The 20,778-nt window shown below is 43.0% G+C and overlaps 1 protein-coding gene across 5 annotated transcripts in view; it reads left to right on the top strand.

The window, feature by feature from the left end:
• The window catches only part of LOC124615778 (S phase cyclin A-associated protein in the endoplasmic reticulum), a 590,398-nt gene extending 570,781 nt beyond the window's left edge, over positions 1 to 19,617 (top strand). For all 5 annotated transcript variants that reach the window (XM_047143880.1, XM_047143883.1, XM_047143882.1 and 2 more), the window contains one exon: positions 17,875 to 19,617. In XM_047143880.1, the coding sequence (XP_046999836.1) occupies positions 17,875 to 17,955 (81 nt within the window). In that variant the 3' untranslated portion in view covers positions 17,956 to 19,617. The remainder of the gene's footprint in view (positions 1 to 17,874) is intronic.
• Positions 19,618 to 20,778: the final 1,161 nt, after the last annotated feature.

Genomic DNA, 20,778 nt, shown 5'->3' with positions numbered 1-20,778 from the left:
AGGATAGATACTCCGTGCAGTTGTGCAACGTCGCTGTGCGAGAGTGGCGTAGTGGTTAGCATACCTGCCTAGCGAGCAAGAGGCCCGGGTTCGCTTCTCGGCCTTAGTACAAATTTTCAATGGTCACTTCAGTCCGCAAATACACATCACAGATGTTTGAGACTTAACATGATCTCTTGAACGATATAGTTTCATCTGACATTTTTTATCTCTTGAGACTGAACAGTACCACTGATGTGTATACAAAGGTTGGCCAAAGAGAAAGTGGCTCGGAAAATATTTACAAGGCTGACACAAAATTGACCGGTGTTACGAACAGCAGAACTGTCCATCACAGAATTTGCCGGGAACCGTGTTTTCGGTGGCGTATCTCTCTCAGGATCTGTCGCGAGTACTTTCCAGTGTCATTAGGTATGAGTGAGCGGAGTGGACGTGTTTAGTGACAAGTTGGATGCAACAGAAGTTGGTGATCATGATAAAAAACACATGTTCACGGTCGAGTGTTATGCTAAGCACCAATTCGTGGAAAACTGTATGCGCAGAAGTTTAACACTGGAAGCTTTCTGGCAAAAAGTTCAGTAAAATCAGTAATACAAAACTTGGTGACAAAATGGCGCGAAAATGGCTCTGCTGCAAATAAAATACCTAACTGTCCGAAAAGAGTTCGAACACGAGGAAACACTGATCCACTGAAGGAAAGCCTGGAAATAAAGTCCGTCGAAATCGTAACGGTGTTTATCTTTGCTAGTAGGAATTAAGAAAGCGTCGTATCGAAATATTATGAAACCGGACCTGAATTTCTACCTTTATAGCTTTAGTGATGCGCAGTAGTCAAAGTGTCCAGACGAATTTTTGCGTGTTGACTTCTGCCGGTGGTTTTTGAGTGATCGTCAGTTTTTTTTATTTCTTCAGATGAGGCCCGATTCAGACTGTCAGGGTATGATTAGGTAAAAGAACATGCGCGACAATGCATCAGAAAATTGCGATCAGTCCCTTGAACCGTTGCATAATCTCAAGATTGGTGTTTGGTGAGTATTATTTGGTGTACGCATCGTAACACGATTACTTCACCAAACTGTTAATGCTAACGGGCACAAACTGTTTAATCCTAATGTGGACCAACTCACAGAAGATTAACGGCTATATGAATACTTTCAGGGAGACGGAGTTACAGCAAACTCCATCCCGACAACCTTGTCACAAGAACATGAAGTTTTCAGTTATGAGGAGTATCAGCACAGTCAGTGCACATCTCCCGACCTCTTCTGCTGCCTGATTACTCTCCTTCAAACTGTAGAGTCAGGTGTACTCAAATAATCTTCGCATACTTGAAAGATCTACAGCAGAACACTGGAAATACTACTGCTGAAGCTGTCTCTCAGGCAGAGGTGCTACGCGTGTCTCAGTTTGATAAATCGAGCACAGCGCTGCATCGACGTCAACGATAGCCCTTTCCAGCATCTTCTGCAATTAACTTGCTCATACTGAGTAATAAGGGTCGATGTGTAAATATTAGATAAGCCTGCATTCGTTAATAAAAAGGAAGTTTAAGTAAAAATAAAAATATTGCAATTAACAAGATTTGAATCAGCGACTGATGTTTACAAGATCTTTACGCTAGACACCCAGCTATTGCAGCGCGTCGCTTTAGGAAATTGATGTCGGGGCACTGACCTTCAAATTCCCTACGTATGAAGAAAATCATCGAGGTCCAGACCGCAAAGTCAATTTGTAAGTCCATCAGATTCCGAAGACACAACTCCATTTCCAACAGTTAAATTATCATCATCGTCATGATCATTTAACAGTCCCTGTTTCTCAGATGACGTGTGCAAACGTCTTCCATATTTTCCTATCAGTATCAATCCTGCTGTTCACTATATGGTCCAGCGTGGTATCGTCCATCCCGAATGTTCCTGGCCTATCCACCTGCCGGCTTCCTTTCACTTTTCTCTCCTAGATTTAATCCAGCTGTCCTCGATTCCAAGGACTACAGAAACGTTGTTCGGGCGATACATCTGCATCTAATCATCCCCAAGTAGTAAATTAACGAGACAGTCATTACATTTACAAGAAAAGCGCCACAGACTAAATTGACAGATGGCGTATTATTATTAGTAGTTACCTTTATTTGGCAAAAAAATGTCTGTTCTCTATATGCTTAACCGCCACTACTCTCGGTAATTTAATTTTATTTTTACTTTTATGTATGTAAAGGAAAACAATAGCATAGTCTTCTTTTTTTTCTTTTTTCAGATATACAAGTTGCATAGATAACTGCCGTCTTCAGCAAGTGTAATAAAAGTCTTATTCCGACCAGACGCGCTTCGCTTTATTTTAAAATATTTTAAAACATCATTGTAACAATATGATTTTTTTTTCTTACAACATATTCTTTTCGTAACGAACAGTTTAACGTTTCGCATGTTTTATTTATTACCAGAAACAGTTTTTATTCTTTTCGTCACGAAAAGAATAAAAACTTTTTATAGTGATAAGTAAAGCATGCAAACTGTTAATGATCATAACAAACAAAATTATAAGAAAAAAACTATTGTTACAGTGACCACTGAAGAAGCATTAAAATAAAGCGAAACGCGTCTGGTCTGAATAAGACTTATTACAGTTGCTAAAGACGACAATTAACCTATACAACTTGAAAGCAATACTAATTTCACTACTTTAGCATCGTTGAACTACGACGTAGGTTCATTTGAGTCATGTAGTACAGACATGAATATGTTAAATCATTTAAGTGCGCGCGGATGTGAACGTTTATCATGAATGCACAAACAACTTTGGTCAAATGAAGGCAAACATTACTGATACTTTATTTGACCGTTTATATCGTCCAGGACGCTACACTCGTATAACTAGCAGGTGTGTTATTCATTCAACAAAAAATGGAAGCACATGTAACGCAAAAAGGTCAATGTCGTCCTTGTAACTGACTTTGAAGCTCCGAAAGCGTTGGCCGTACGCGTACACAGAAAATTGAGACTTAACAGCTGAGGCCATCGGTCCCCTAGAACTTAGAACTATTTAAACCTAACTAACCTAAGGACATCACACACATCCATGCCCGAGGCAGGATTCGAACCTGCGACCGTAGCGGTCGCGCGGTTCCAGACTGAAGCGCCTAGAGCCGCTCGGCTACCCCGGACAGCTGAGATACTGTAAGAACGAAAACATATTGCTTGTAATAGTATCTTCAAGCCACACACCTCTTTTTTTTCAATTCTTCTAATCCGTTGATAACCGTATGAAAAGCATGGGCAATTGCAAATAAAAGGGTAGAGGGGCAACAGTAGGCGGCAGTATATGCAATGACTCAAACCGCCGTCCTTCGACAAACTAAGAATCAAATAATGAGGATGACAAATGGAGCCACTAACAACTATTTTTGGTATGCTAAAAAGATTGTCCCTTGTTTCGAGGTTCGTACTAAGTTCGTAGCCATTGCTGTCATGTCAAGGCACGTCGACGAACACGATAGCTCAGTTTCAGTTAGGTCCTACCGCTGGTCTCCGAGAGATTGAATGGCTCTTCTGAAGAATTGGTTAAACCACAAACAAGTGTCAGTTGTACATTAACGCTGCAGCAGGAAGTTCATTGGCGATCCACACCCTGTCGTCCTGGTTCAAGAATAAGCAGAATACGCTTCGACAGAGGAATACCCTTTACTGACTGCCTCGCGACCTGATTAGAGATTAGACCAATTGTGCACACAATGTACGAGCTAAAAGCATAAGGAACCATTTGCTCTAAGCTGTGTAACGAGTAACAGTGCCCCGCCACTCATACCTCACACTTCATCAACGAGAAGATTACCTACAATGGCGTAGCGAACGACTGGAATGATGAATGGTGCCTTGGAATCAATGCCGGTCATTGGCAGACGCGCTGGCTACGACACGAGTGGCAACTACTAGAGGGCATCGGATAGTCATACAGAGTTACGGGCTGCCATGGTGCGGAAAGCCGTAAAATGTAACGGCTGCGCATTTGTGGTTTTTGTTGAGCCAGGGTAACTTACGGATCCATCCATCCCATTCGGTTGCCGTTAAAACCACGTATGAGGGCTATAACTGTTCAGTAAGTCAGTCTTCACGAAGCTCTTCTCGACCCATAAATAAACCACACTGATGAGCCAAAAAATTATGACCTAATGTTTAGCAATATATTGGCCCACATTTCAACGAAATACAGCACCGGCTCGGCATAGCACCGACTCGACAAGTTCTGGTACTTTTTGGAGGCATCTAGGGCCAGATGTCTATGTAAAGGTCACCCTATTTCAGTATGTTACGGGCCGGCGGTTTGTTGACGTGCAGCTGGCGCCCCATAGCTCACAGATGTGCTCCAACGACTTCATATTATGGGAATTTGGTGGACATGACATCAACGTGAGTTCACTATCAAATTTCTTAAACCACTGTAGCACGATTCTGCCCTCGTGTCACGGACAGTTGTTCTGCGAGAAGATGATGCCATCGCCGTAGAAAATAGAAAAAAAAGGATGATTAGGATTTAGCGTCCCGTCGACATCTACATCATTGGAGGTGGAATCGCAGTTGGAGAAGATATCAAGCAGGAAGGGATGCAGATGGTTGACGACAGCTATCTTGTTTGACTCCCGTACTACCACAGGAACCGTGGAAGCCCAGCTTAATTTCCTTTATAGCGTAACACTGCTTCCACCAACCTGGGTACTAGCTCAGTGAATCTTTCGGGCAGCCGTCCGCCTGGATGGTGGCGTATCTGAACACGACTGCCGGCCTGATGTAAAACGTGATTCATCTGACCGGAACTGACAAAGGCGTTGGGTAAACATGGAAACACGTAAGAGTAGTCTGCTGCGGTGTCCAATGTGCAACGATTTGCACTGTTCAACGATTTGCGCTGAATGGAAAGCTTCGAAACAATTGTGCCCGCCTCCACGATCTGTGGTGAGACGCCTACTCGTAGTTTCGCCGTCCTTGAACCATTTTCCACCGACACTGATGATAGTAAGAACAGCTGACCATGTTCGCTTTTTCCGAGATGCCCATTCCCAGGAGCCGGACCATAACAATCGACTATTTATCAAAGCCGTCTATGTTGGTGGACTTGCGCATTTGTGGTCCACAACGTCGGTAGAATGATTCGCCATTCACCTCTGCTCCGCTTATATACTTATCGCATCGCGTGCCCGCAGCGCCACCTAATGGCTTTTCAGTATAGCGGTGGGCTGTGGACATAATGTTTTGGTTCTTTTATGCATTTACGAAAGTAGACAATATCTATATGGGGCAATCAAATGAAAACGAGACAGATGGAAAAAAATAAGTAAGCTATATGTTATTTCAAAAGTAATCGCCCTAACTGTCAATACACTTACCCCACTTTGGCCCCGCTTATATGTTATTACGGCCGCTTCGACTCCGCTGCGAAAGATTCCCTGGAAAGCCTTAACACATATTCCATACAGTCCCAATCTCTCCCCATGCAATTTCCACATATTGGAGACCTAAATAACGACATTCGTGGCCGTCGATTTGCTTCGGACGAAGACTTGCACGAGTGGGAACAATCAAGGTCACACCAGCAACCGCAAACATTTTTTCACGAAGGCATTGACAATTTTGTCTCAGATTGGGATAACAGTATTTACACTAACGACGACTACTTTTGAAATAATAACCAGTTTGCCGGCCGTGGTGGCCGAGCGGTTCTAGGCGCTCAGTCCGGAACCGCACGACCGCTACGGTCACAGGTTCGAATCCTGCCTCGGGCATGGATGTGTGTGCTGTCATTAGGTTAGTTATGTTTAAGTAGTTCTAAGTTCTAGGGGACTGATGACCTCAGATGTTAAGTCCCACAGTGCTCAGAGCCATTTGAACCAATAACCAGTTTACTTACTATTTTTCCACCTGTCCCGTTTTCATTTGACAGTTATCCTCATGGTCTCTTCACGAGATACACGTAGGAGGGAGCAATATACTGCTAGACTCCTAGGTGAAGGTATGTTCTCGAAACTTCAACAAAAGCCCGTACCGAGCTACAGAGCATCTCTCCTGCAGCCTTCCACTGGAGTTTATCATCTTCGTAACGCTTTCGCGATTACTAAATGATCCTGTAACGAAGCGCGCTGCTCTCCGTTGGATCTTCTCCATCTCTTCTATCAACCCCATCTGGTACGGATCCCACACCGGTGAGCAGTATTCAAGCAATGGGCGAACAAGTGTACTGTAACCTACTTCCTTTGTTTTCGGATTGCATTTCCTTAGGATTCCTCCAATGAATCTCAGTCTGGCATCTGCTTTAACGACGATTAATTTTATATGGTCATTCCATTTTAAATCACTCCTATTGCCTACTCCCAGATAATTTATGGAATTAACTGCTTCCAGTTACTGACCTGCTATATTGTAGCTAAATGATAAGGGATCGTTCTTTCTATGCATTCGCCGCACATTACACTTGTCTACATTGAGATTCAATTGCCATTCCCTGCACCATGCGTCAATTCGTTGCAGATCCTCCTGCATTTCAGTACAATTTTCCATTGTTACAACCACTCGATACACCACAGCATCATCTGCAAAAAGCCTCAGTGAACTTCCGATGTCATCCACAAGGTCATTTATGTATATTGTGAATAGCAACGGTCCTACGACACTCCCCTGCGGCACACCTGAAATCACTCTTACTTCGGAAGACTTCTCTCCATTGAGTATGACATGCTGTGTTCTGTTATCTAGGAGCTCTTCAATCCAATCACACAATTGGTCTGATAGTCCATATGCTCTTACTTTGTTCATTAAACGACTGTGGGGAACTGGATCGAACGCTTTGCGGAAGTCAAGAATCACGGCATCTACCTGTGAACCCGTGTCTATGGCCCTCTGAGTCTCGTGGACGAATAGCGCGAGCTGGGTTTCACACGACCGTCTTTTTCGAAACCCATGCTGATTCCTACAGAGTGGATTTCTAGTCTCCAGAAAAGTGATTATACTCGATCATAATACGTGTTCCAAAATTCTACAACTGATCGACGTTAGAGTTATAGGTCTATAGTTCTGCACATCTCTTCGACGTCCCTTCTTGAAAACGGAAATGACCTGTGCCCTTTTCCAGTCCTTCGGAACGCTACGCTCTTCTAGAGAACTACGGTACACCGCTGCAAGAAGGGGGGCAAGTTCCTTCGCGTACTCTGTGTATTCAATCCCGTCTCCAGCCATCCTGATATAGGTATTCCGTGATTTTCCTAAATCGTTTCAGGCAAATGCCGGGATGGTTCCTTTGAAAGGGCACGGCCGATTTCCTTCTCCATCCTTCCCCAACCCGAGCTTGCGCTCCGTGTCTAATGACCTCGTTGTCGACGGGACGTTAAAAAACACTAACCTGACCTAATCTACTCTGTGTAAAATCGAACTGGTGTCCCATCAGGTCCAGCGGCCTTTCATGTTTTCAGCGATTTCAATTGTTTTTCTGTCCCTCTGTCGTCTATTTCGATATCTACCATTTTGTCATCTGTGCGACAATTATGTAATTACTACATGTTATCTACTTGTTGTTGTGTTTGCTCATGGTGGGCAACAGTTCGTGCGTAATGGCGAGCAGTCTGTTTTCGGCACCGGTTTTTCATGCGCTACCCTGTAGGCTAGAAACTAGACCCACGGAAACCTCACGGCGAAACGCCCATTAAGAGCGTAGAGGCGTGCAGGCTGGGCGGCCGCACATGGCGTTAGTTGTGACGCTTTCGGTGCCTGCAGAAGCTCGTCTCTCCGGCGTGCCGGCACGCGGGTCACTCTACGGCCTAACCCCTTTCTGCGCGCCGCCGCCCTAAAAGCCCGTAATAGCTCGGCGCGGGGTAATTGCATCAGGACGGCAGCAGCGGCAGCAGCGCCGTGGTCAGGCCCCGGCACGCCCGGCCCGCCTAACGCAAAAATGTCGCCGGCCGCGCGCCGCCCCTGGCAGGTCCCGCAGATGCGCCTCTGAGTCACGGTCGTTATTTAGCGTCGCGCGTCATGCGTCGTAATTTCGTTAGGAGGTGTCGCGCCGCGCCGCCAGAAGCTGCGCCGTCGTGGCGTGACGGCCGAGGGGCGAGAAATATGACCGGCCCACCGAGGAGGGGAGGAGGGAGGCTTAGCTCCGCCACCTGTCGTCTGCCGAGGTTAACAGTTCGCAGCGTGGGCCTAGCAAGGTGGTTCTTTACGGGACTTTTTCCCTTCTCTACTGCTTGGACGTATTCCCTGTACATCGGACAAGCCTTACGAGTAAATGATTTTTGCTCTGAAATATCACACCACTTTCGGCTGCGACATAACGCAATCCATTTGGGTTTCGTCGTCTTAAAAATAATTCCTCCGTTAGCTCATACCGGGTGGTTATATTAAAGTGCAGGTACTGACAGAGGTCCAATGTGGGCTGTAATTATCGTTTGGTAGTGAAGCTTGGTTGATACTCTAATTCGTTATTGCAGAACCGATTTATGCTGGAAAAAAAAATAGTTCCAATTTTGGCCACCAGGTTCAAATCTTGTACTGTATAGCATTCCGTCGATGTCTCCGGTGCTGATATTGAACATATTGCGTAAATAATAATTAATACGAGGGTTGTCCAGAAAGTATGCACCGAATTTATTTTTTTTCAACAATTCATTATTGAACATAATGAGAATTTCACATACGAAAGAGTGGTGTTTTATCTGCACAGACTACTTTTCCACGTAATCTCCATCCATCCTTTAAAGGTCCATACAAGTGGAAGTCCGAGGAGGCTAGGTCAGGTGTGACACCCGTGGATGGTCCCCCTGACCGCTGCAAATCGTCTGATGACATCACCCTCCGTACTCGGCGACTAATTGTACTTCTGTCGACAGCAGATGCTGCATAGACTTTGCACAAGCGTTTCTGAATATTCGCCAGTTTCTTTATCTGCAGTGAGAAATTCAACGATAGCACGTTGCTTGTAACGTACATCACCTACAGGCGACATTTTGAAACTGTCCTGCAGCTACGCTATCTGTCGGAAGTGACGGAAACTTGGCGCGCTCACGCGGGAGACTCCAGATAATACATAAGTAACGTTTCGTATTCGTAGCATTGTTTTCGGCTGAGAAAAAAATGCGGTGCATTACATTCTGGGCAAACCTCGTACTAACAGACTTATGCCTTTCTCACTTGTTCGACCTTTTCTAGTTCGTAATGTATGGAAACATTTCTAGACGTCTTTCTCACATTTACAGCGCCAAATTTGCGCCTAGTGGACAAAATTGAAATTTTTTCCCCAACATACATCGGTTCTGCATTAACACGTTAGAATATCTACCAAGTTTCGCTCCCGTACGATAATTACAGTCCACACTGGGTAGTAGCAGTCGTATGTAATGGACGCAATTTGAGAAACACGCTCGTAATTGTAAAATACCCGAATAAAAGTGTGCTAAGCTCTTAAAATATATTGCGCCCAGAAACACACAGCAGACATGGACAGATGTCAGTGCAGCTTCGTACGTGTATACACCATCAGTGGGTATGTAAATGATTATAGTTCCAATTTTTGGGGTTTGGTTGATTCGGGGCTGTGGACCAAACAGCGAGGTCGTCGGTCCCATCGCATCAGCGAAGGATGGGGAAAGAAGTCTGCCGTGCGCCTTTCAAAGGAACCATCCCGGCATTTGCCTGAAGCGATTTAAGGAAATTGCGGAAGACCTAAATCAGGATGGTCGGACGAGGGTTTGAACCGTCGTCCTCCCGAAAGAGAGTCCAATATGCTAACCACTGCACCACCTCGCTCGGTCCATTTCTTTATTACAGAAGCTACCAATGTGGATTTGTGTTGCTCCTGTTTGTTGTTGTTACCAGACCTGGTACTGTATTTAAGGGGATGTTGAGTGATCGCTGCGAGCGTTATGGAGATAGTGCTTACCAGTGTGAGACAGCGTTATCAGCACCTGACAGAATTTGAAAGGGGCCTCGTTGTGGGCCTCATATGTCTGGCAGTTCGATTCGTGGAATACCCAGTTTTGCGGGTCATTCGGATGTGATAGTGGCTCGATGTTGGACTGCTTCGGAATGTGCGGTCAGGCATATTCGTGAGGCTTCTATTGGACTACGTCTGACCACCACAACGGGTAATCGTCGTATTATGCACCAAGCACATTCTGACTCCTTCATATCTGCGCATGCTATTTGAGAACAAGTAATTAACCCCCTGGAACATTCTGTACTATCCTGCACCAGTGCTTGAAGACTAGCAGCAGTCGTATTACTATCCGATGCACAGGCTGCCGTTAACACTGCAATACAAGCGCTTACGTTTGTTTTCGTGCCGTGATCGGGAAGCCTGGGCTACCGATGTGTGGCGTCAGTGTTCAGCGATGAATCACGGTTCAGCATTTCCTGAGATGACCATCCTTGGCGAGTCCAGCGCCGGCCTGGGCAGAGGTCGCATTCTTCCATTGTTTTGGAGAGGCATGGTGTTACTCCTGGCATCATGATGTGGGGAACCATCGGCTATGACTTCAGTTCACGGCGCGTGTGAAATAGTTACCAAACAAAACGACAGTCTTTTGGAAAGGACACATCTTTGTTGATCTCTGAAAACAAAATCTGGAGGCGGGCAATAATAAACACCACGCTGTTGTACCTCGTCCATTGTATGCTCCTTGGATCGTTTTATGCTTGATATCCACGATGTGGTGTAGATATTGCTGTTCACGCTTGTTACACCCTATGTCGGCGGCCTTTTCGAGGTCAACCAGTGTTCGACGACGTACTGCAAGTTTCAAATGATGCCAAGCATTCTCTGTCATGTCACGTCAGCAGTTAACGCAGGCTGTTCCATTGACTCCCTCCTCCTGGATGAAGATGTGCACGAGATGGGCGCGATGTTCATTACCGCCTTGCAAAACGAGCACAACGCCAAAGTACTGACTGACTGACTGACTGACTGTAGGGATGGGCAGTGAGTTGGAGGATCTTCTTCCGATACTGCGTGTCCTTCAAATTACGCTAGATAGCACTTAGAGGCATCCGACAGGCGCACGTGATGCCGGACCAAAATCCTGCTGAACCAGTGGGATTACCATGTCTAGACGCCTCTACAATCTTCTTGGACGACCATCGGGCATGAGGCAAATCCCATTCTTGTAGGTGAAGAGAACTACTGCAGATGTTCTCTTGATCATTGTCTTTGCGCTCACTGGGGGGTTGTTCTGTTGTTCGTAATGGTCTCCTAGAGACCAGTTTGGTCGTTGAAAGAGGGTTGTGCACTCCGGGTCGACACAGTTCTTCCAGTTGTCCCCAAAAAGTGCCCAACGTTATTTTTATAATCAGTCATGACACCAGAGTATATTTACAGGTTTATAGCAGCTGCTGTGCCGAGAATGCGCATTTTTATTCCGAGCCTTTTTCTCAGGCGTACAACTATTATACTGACCAGGGCGAGGAAGGCTAGTGAGTGGCCGAGACTGAACGAGCTAAAGGTGCGAGGAAACGATCACATAACAGACTTCAGTGCCCATATGTAGCGTCGTTGTTAGCGTTAAACTTGCCAGCGGAATTGCAGGTTCCGTAGCCAGTGGGATACACATGATTTTCGCTTTCAGTTACGTATTTACTACAGCATACTACACAATGCATTTACTGCACTGGGTGTCGTCCATCACGTGGTGTTATTCACTTATTATTACAGTCATTACGGGCTGATGCCCACATTTGTCGCATTTATGAGGAGCACTTTTTAATTCAGTTCCTATCGGCGAGCAATTTGCGCTGCATGTTTGAAATGTGCATCGTTTATTACTAGTTAATACGAGATGAAGTTAAAAAATGTTACACTGCATCCGGGAGAGATATGAATACTATGCGAAAGTATCGGTCATTGCATCTACTATTTACCGGATGACACGTGCTGACAGGTCCACAGTACACAAATTAAAAATTACACGCATCTCCACATTAGTATATTCATATTAATAAAATCGCTAATGTAAAAGAGGAATTCATATTCGTGTTGTATTTTTCCAGGAAGAAACTTTTTTAAGGCTTCCTACCTGTGCGCGAACAAATATATCGTATTCTGCATTAGCATCACACTATACCTCGCACACTGGTATACTACAGGACAGTTCGAGCAAGTTACCGAGTTTCCTCTTTTTGTAAACAACAATACACACACTAGGCATGCATTTTTAATTGCAAAAATTACGGCTCAGTATTAAGTTACAACAGGTGAACTGTTACAGACTTTCTGTAAGTAAGGTAACTTTCAGTTGAAAGGCAAATACCAGTATTCGAAATCCGTTCCGTGCTGTCCACAATTGGGAACCCATCTTACTCCAAGCAAATATCTTTGGCTCACGGCTGATAAGAACCTAGAATTTCACAACGAGCCGCCTTGCCCGCTTGGATAAAAAAATAGAAAAGAAAAAAAGAAAGATAATATGTTGGTTTTGACAACCAGTGAGTTTTTCTTTTTGAATCGGCAGACAACACCGAGCGCATAGATGTATGTATCGTCTCCGTAAAATTTACCACTAGTGCTCTCACCTACTGCTAATCGTAGTTCAAGAACTGCAGCCACTCGAAGCTTCATTAGAAGTGAATTAGTTTCCAACGTAAAAAGACGTGACTTATAAAGTTTTTTAAAGTCATGAAGGATTCAATGGCATTTATATCCCAAGTCATGATTTGAATGCCCTGTAATTTTTTATGTCGTCTGTATGCTCACTTCATGAAACCGATTATTACTTGTAATTTTGTTGTTCATTTATGTACCCATGTCTGTAGAAGATTGCACACGAATGTTTCCCAGTGGATATTGATACAACGTTTTCCTTATTCGTCTACTAATTGTGTGCCAGATGAATGAATTTAAAAAAATGAGAAATTATTTGAAATTGTTTTCGGAGAAATAACTGTAGCATATTTTGATTCATAATCAGTTAGTTGCAAGCGCCAGTTTTCGAAAAGTGATCCGCTTTGCATGGTCTACGGCGAAATTATTGCCAACGCGTGAAATCGTCAACAGTGTTGACGACGTTTCATACGAAGAAATGTCACTATGACAAACCTGCATCAGTATGCGGTATGACACTCACGGACACGGTTACACTTTTATCTCAGTTGTGAGATGGGAGCAAAGAGCCTGCGAATGTCATCTTGATGAATTTCTTCCCATACCCTAAACACAGGCTGTCTAAGTATGTGAAGATGCTGTTATGAAAATATATCTCTTCCCATCACATACCAGACACGCTCTACGTGTGACAGTAGGAGACCAGGCAGGCCAATGAAGGACCCGTAAATTCCTCAAGGCGTCTGGCATGTGAATTGTACAGAGATATCTTGCAACTTCCTACTGGAATAACCATTTAGTACACTGGTCGTTAAGGATTTACCATTCTTGCCACATAACTTGTGAGAATACAACATTCCTTCAATAATTACAAATCATTCTTTTGTCATATCCAATAATTCCCCATACCATGATTCCAGGAGCTGGAGAGGTATGGGGCACGGTTCTCGAGAACCGCTGCTTCCTGTGACCTTTCAGCATGTCGTCTACAGGACACTGGCGTCAGTCTGACAGGAAAAAAAAGGGGAGGCTTATCGCTGACACCAACAAAATTCCGCGCACTGTTTCAGTTGACACGGGCTGTGGTATAGTGTCAGTGGTAAAGGACGAATGACAAATTGAGATCTAGACCTAGATTCCGGTACCCTCTTACCGGCGGCTCGCGGGTTCGTGGTACCACTCTACTTCTAGCTTCTAGCCGAACTGCAGGTGTTGTCATCCGTCAGTTCATCGGAGACAATTAAGCTTCTCGTTGTGTAGTCTGTCTGTAAGCACCTGTTTCTACTCTTCTTCCCGCACTATCTTGACTCCATCTCGTCTTCACTCGTTCTGCAGACATTATATGTCTGTGCTGTCTGTTGGTAAGATGCTCCAATGTCCCTCATGCCAATGATTCTACGTTTCTCAAAGTCCGAATGTTGGTATGTGTACGTCCTCTGGGCGTCCTATGTCGTGAATGTTCCAGTAACTTGAGACACACTCACTAGCCATCGAATATTGCACACCATCCTTCCTCTGTGGGAATGGCTTTTTTCTGTACTGATGTTCCTGAAAATAAGCTCGTTTAAGGATGAGGACTGGAGTAACAGTTTGATAGCGTTCGGACGAGGTGTTCGTGGTGAAACACTTACCAGCAGTGCGCTAACAGGAGAATGGAGTGTGTGCATATGACCAGTGGGACAGAATTGTATGATCTCTGTCCATTGTGTTGAATCAGTCACAGTTTGGCGGTTGCACAACCACCCAGACTACCGACCTTCCTCCACCATTTTGTTGCCTGTGGCATTGCACGGAGATTATGATGTACTGTGTCCTTTTTACACGAGCTACAACTGCCACCGTAACAGAAGATTGCAGAGAAATGGGCGAAATACTGAATTCGGTCTTTCGAAATTGTTTATCGCGAAATAGGGGAGATAGTGCCACAGACATGATACGTGAATTGGAGTGACAATCATTAAAACAAAGGCGTTTTTCGGTTCGACGGGATCTTCTCATGAAAATTCAATCACCAGTTTTCTCCTCCAATTGCGAAAACATTCTGTTGGCACCCACCTACATAGGGAGAAATGATCATCACGATAAAATAAGAGAAACCAGGGCTCGCACAGAAAAATTTAAGTGCTCGTTTTTCCCGCGCGCCGTTCGAGAGTGTAACGGTAGAGAGACAGCTTGAAGGTGGTTCGTTGAACGCTCTGCCATGCACTTAATTGTGAGTAGCAGAGTAATCACATAGATGTAGATGTAGATCTAGAACCGTGGAAGATCGTAACATGGTCCCTCCTGTCGACCATCTTACGAACGTCGAAATGGCAGATATTGAGAGAACCAATGATGGATTTTAAACCAACTATAATCGCTTAGTAGTGGAAAGGTAACAAAATGGATCTCGCAAACAGAAATGTTGCGAAACTCAGCTTGCTGCGTTCCTCCATGAGATCCAGAGAACTGTAGACAATGGCCCTCAGGTTGGTAGGGTGTTCCTCGACTTCAGGAAGGCATTTGGCAGCATCCCTAACTGTCGTGTAGTGAAAAAAAGTACGAAGTTCCCGAGTATCGGGCCCGACTTGCGACTGGATTCAAGACTTCGATGCAGACAGAACTTAACACGTGACTCTTAACGGAACAAAATCGACCGATGTAAAGGTAATTTCCGAAGTATCCCAAGAAAGTAGGATTGGACCTTTACTGTTAACAATGTACTCGTCTACAAACGACGTAGTAGAAAGCTTCTGAAGTCATTTAAGTCTGTTCGCAGATGATGCGCTTGTTCATAAGAAAGTAGCAACGCCAACAGACAGTATCGATTTGTAGACTGACCTACAGAAGATGGATGAATACTGCAGGCACTAGCGGTTGATCCTAAACGTAAATAAAAATGTAATATATTACGCATACGCAGTAAAAGAAATCCACTATTGTACAACTACACTATTCCAGAATGAAATTTTCGCTCCGCAGCGGAATGTGCGCCGATATGAAACTTCCTGGCAGATTAAAACTGTGTGCCGGACCGAGACTCGAACCCCGAACTGTTGCCTTGCGTGGGCAAGTGCTCTACCAGCAAATTTCACTCCACTATTGATTACAAATTGCTGGAACCAGTATTCAGCGTAAAATATCGAGGAGCAACTATACAGAGCGACTTTAAGTGGAATGACCACATAAAACAAATAGTAGGAAAAGCTGATGCGAGACTGAGATTCGTAGGAAGAATATTTAGGAAATGTAACACATCCACGAAGGAAGTGGCTTACAAGACGCTTGTTCGACAGATTCTTTACTATTGTTCATCAATCTGGGGTATTTACCATGTAGGACTAACACAAGAGGTAGAGAAGGTCCCACGAAGAGCGGCGCGTTTCGCCACGGAATTGTTTAGTTTGCGCGAGAGCGTTACAGAAATGCTTAAACTGCAATGGCAGACGTTACAAGAGAGATGTGCATCACTGAGTAGTTTACTATTTCAACATAGAGAGAGCAGTTACTAGAAAGAGTTGCACCACATACTACATCTTCCCACGTACTTCTCATGAAATGATCACCACGAGAAAATTAAAGAAATTAGAACTAATACAAAGGCTTATCGACAATAATTCTTCCCACGCGCCATTCCGAGTGGAACTCCTTTACGTGGCTTGCGCAGTATTGATGTAGACTGACATCTACCTTGATAATATTAAAATGAGTAACAAAGGAAACTGATAACGAACTTACATAAAATATTTATGTAATTTTCACCATATCGATTACTTACAGCTCCAATAACTGAATGTTAACAACCATTTCAAACAGAGCACGTTGTTGTTGTTGCTGCTGCTGTTGTTTTGGTCTTCAGTCCTGAGACTGGTTTGATGCAGCTCTCCATGCTACTCTATCCTGTGCAAGCTTCTTCATCTCCCAGTACCTACTGCAGCCTACATCCTTCTGAATCTGCTTAGTGTATTCATCTCTTGGTCTCCCTCTACGATTTTTACCGTCCAGGCTGCCCTCCAGTACTAAATTGGTCATCCCTTGATGCCTCAGAACATGTCCTACCAACCGATCCCTTCTTCTAGTCAAGTTGTGCCACAAACTCCTCTTCTCCCCAATCCTATTCAAACCTCCTCATTAGTTATGTGATCTACCCATCTAATCTTCAGCATTCTTCTGTAGCACCACATTTCGAAAGCTTCTATTCTCTTCTTGTCTAAACTAGTTATCGTCCATGTTTCATTTCCATACATGGCTACACTCCATAGAAATACTTTCAGAAACGACATCCTGACACTTTAATCTATACTCGATGTTAACAAATTTCTCTTCTTCAGGAACGCTCTCCTTGTCATTGCCAGTCTACATTTTATATCCCCTCTACTTCGACCATCATCAGTTATTTTGCTCCCCAAATAGCAAAACTCCTTTAAGTGTCTCATTTCCTAATCTAATTCCCTCAGCATCACCTGACTTAATTCGACTACATTCCATTATCCTCGTTTTGATTTTGTTGATGTTCATCTTATACCCTCCTTTCAAGACACTGTCGATTCCGTACAACTACTCTTCCAAGTCCTTTGCTGTCTCTGACAGAATTACAATGTCATCGGCGAACCTCAAAGTTTTTATTTCTTCTCCATGGATTTTAATACCTACTCCGAACTTTTCTTTTGTTTCCTTTACTGCTTGCTCAATATACAGATTGAATAGCATCGGGGATAGGCGACAACCCTGTCTCACTCCCTTCCCAACCACTGCTTCCCTTTCATGTCCTTCGACTCTTATAACTGTCATCTGCTTTCTGTACAAATTGTAAATAGCCTTCGCTCCCTGTATTTTACCGCTGCCACCTTTAGAATTTGAGAGAGAGAGTATTCCAGTCAACATTGTCAAAAGCTTTCTCTAAGTCTACAAATGCTAGAAACGTTGGTTTGCCTTTCCTTAATCTTTCTTCTAAGATAAGTCGCAGGGTCAGTACTGCTTCACGTGTTCCAACATTTCTACGGAATCCAAACTGATCTTCCCCGAGGTCGGCTTCTACCAGTTTTTCCATTCGTCTGTAAACAGAGCATATCGGTGTAAAATATTTTGCCTCCTTAATGATCTGTAAACTCTCGTCTCAACTGATGTCCTTCTCGACCTCAGAGAAGCGCCACGTTTTAGTTTGCTATCATTTGGTATTGCCAAGGTGCGCTATCGAAATATCGTGAGTTTTCCATGGTTCTAGCCGACTGGAAACAGTTCAGGAACACTCCTGTTTGTAATTTGTATGTATGATGTATGTGTGTTTGGTACCTCTAATTGGACGTGTTGTCTGTCTGGTGCTCGCAGTTGCTGGAGGAGTTCCGGCAGTCGGAGGCCGCCAAGAAGAGCCGCCTGGTAGCACTACTGGATGCAAATAGCGACGCCTGAACCTGGGTGCAGCCTGCAGACGACCGACTGATTGATTACTTCTGTACTGGCTAAGGCAGCTCAACACTAAGTGGGGATGCATTTCCTCAGTCGGATCATATTTTCTCATTACTCCTCCATTTCGCCGAAACGTAGTAACCATTGTTAAAGCTAGATAATCTGTGTGTGGGCTTTAATTGGGCTTTAATTATCTACTTACATACTGAGGGCTTCTTTTTCAGCTGTCGAACGTTGAATACAAAGACTGAACTTTTCGGTGATGTTAAAATTGTTTCCTTACCAACAACAGTTTATAAGCAATAGACCTGTTTGTGACGCACTGATGCTGCATCCTTTTAGGAATATCCTGTTCTGGAATTTGTGTACGGTACTTCCTCCTACTCGGTTTTGTGACTAATTTTCATTCCTTGAAGTGCTCTGATGGAACGATTCTAGATCAGTAACGCCAAAAACTGTACTTAGTTGTTAGGAACATTATAAGAATTTAATGAAAGTCATTAATACTATTCGGTATATAAAGTATATCTAAAAAACTATGTAGTATGTGTAAATATATGTATATTAATTTACTTTATAATTCACCCTCGTTAATATTTTCGCGTGATGATATTACCCCACTAAGCAATTTTTTTCCCTGAGACATAGGAATTTTATGTGGTTTAACCACTCAAAGTATGTGGTTAATGGCAACATATGTGCTTCCTATTCTATGGAGCAGTATTTTTCTTTAGGTTCCGAAGTAGTACCTGTAACAGTAACCTACACTTAAAAGCATACATGAAGTGCCTGGATCAAATAACTCGCAGCGGTATGTTGAAATAAGCAATACAACTAAGACTGGAGGTATGAAAGTGTAATGTGACTTTCAGGTGTAATATAAGTGCCCGATATACTAAATTTACGTAATTGCACTTTGCCTGCATCACTATAACTATTACCATCCAGGAAAGAATTTAATGGTCGCTTAATTACAGATTTTTGCATACTGAGATAAAATAATCAGTCTATGTTAATCATGAATCTACGAGGGACTTCGCATTCACAGTTGGTCCTCAAGTATTTCTCGAATAAAGCAGATTTAGCGTAATTTACATGCAACTAATGACCTCTTTTTACATCGAAACTTCAGAGCTTTATGTAGCATATTTGTATTTTCGAAATATTTTGTAAGTATTATAATCCTTCCGGTCCTCCACATGTGGCAATCTTGTCAGTCTGTCTTGTAGAAATTTGCTGTGAGCATCATAGTTGAAATCGGTAAAGGTCAATTAGTGTAACAGAAAACTGTTACGAAACATAAGATTGTCTTCATTACTTACCACATATTTTGGCGTAACATAGGGTATGTGAAAACGGTGCAAAGAATCATGAAGGTAGACAGTATACTGTTATACAAGAATTCAGTAAAATAAGAATTTGTGTTATGAGTATTGTGTTGCCAGCAAGTAATAAGTTTCTAATCACATGTAACCTTTTATTTCATCCTCGTAGTGTCCTTACCTAATGTGTGGAAAATAATAGTATCAATTAATTATTGACACAATTAGCAAGTATTTAGTTAGCTTGAGAAGCACAAGAATGTTTTCAGTATTATATTTTAGCATTTGTCAAAAGTGAAATGTAACCTTGTTTAGCGTATATATACTCCTAATAAAATTGTAACAGCACTCATATAAAACAGAATAGTTTTTCTAACGTCTGATACCCAGATATAATTATTTAATTCCGATGACTTTTTTTTAAAAAAAAATATTGTTTGACTTGTAGGTCAAGTGACAGCTTCGTCTACCTTAAATATATTTGCTGTGAAGCAACCGAAAGGTGAGTATCATTAAGTGTCAGCGAAAAGAATAATAATTTGGTTTTCATGTACATAAATAGTTTTCATTGAACGACAAATCGTTTCTTGTCATAATAATGTTCATTTTTAGCGTCGCTTATTTGCAAGTAAAGGTACAACAATTTAGATCGTTCTTAGGTAGAGTAATTTAATGCCTTATCGCTCTTCGAAATGTATGTGGTAGTTTCGGAGAAACTGCAGTGTACAGGTCGTAGGATTTTTCGGTTTTGAATCTGAGACAGTTTTCAGCATCATGTGAATGTTCGTGACATATTCTGATATGGAAGTCGCTTGCATTCCATTACTAATTAAAGGAATGTTGGAGTAGTGGTACACTGACGTAAAAGTGACAAAGAAAACGTAGTTCCGTCATGTATCTGTGTAATGCTAGTGTGGAATGTTGCGACAGTGTTTATACTATATTAAAAGGGCGCAGAGAAAATTTATGTTTGTAATTTATCTGCGTAGTGCTGCTGTTCCGAATACTGTCTAGGGTTAAGAAAATGTCCCATAAGAACCGAAATAAATTGCATACACTACTTCTTTAAGAAAAATGCGGAAATAATGCAGAGAAGAACTGGGTTGTATGCACAAAGATATCCTACCTGATAGTGGAACTCATTCGTTGGAATATATTAAAACATTAACAGTTGCAAGATAAAGTAATTGGGGAAAGAAGTCTTGCCGAAATCGTTACTACAAGATAAGACAGCAGTATTTCTTGTTTACTTACTCGGCATCCGTAGATGGGGAAAATTGTGTAGAGATCATAAAGAATGCGGTTTCTGATCAGACTGATGAGATGATGAAACGTAACTTCGGGCGGAAAGAAAAGGAGATGAACAGCAAACTAGTCCTTAGACTGAGGAAATAAAAAAGGGCTTTTCTACGGTTATGTCATTTTTAGCGTCGTTCGCTGTGCATAAGAATTAGATTATCTAGATATTACCATTTTTAATTAACAGTCTTATGTTCACAAATTT

This window comes from Schistocerca americana, chromosome 5 (genome assembly GCF_021461395.2).
Source record: "Schistocerca americana isolate TAMUIC-IGC-003095 chromosome 5, iqSchAmer2.1, whole genome shotgun sequence".
Classification (NCBI taxonomy): domain Eukaryota; kingdom Metazoa; phylum Arthropoda; class Insecta; order Orthoptera; family Acrididae; genus Schistocerca; species Schistocerca americana.
The sequence above is the reverse complement of the archived record's forward strand: the minus strand, read 5'-3'. Positions and strand labels throughout refer to the sequence as shown.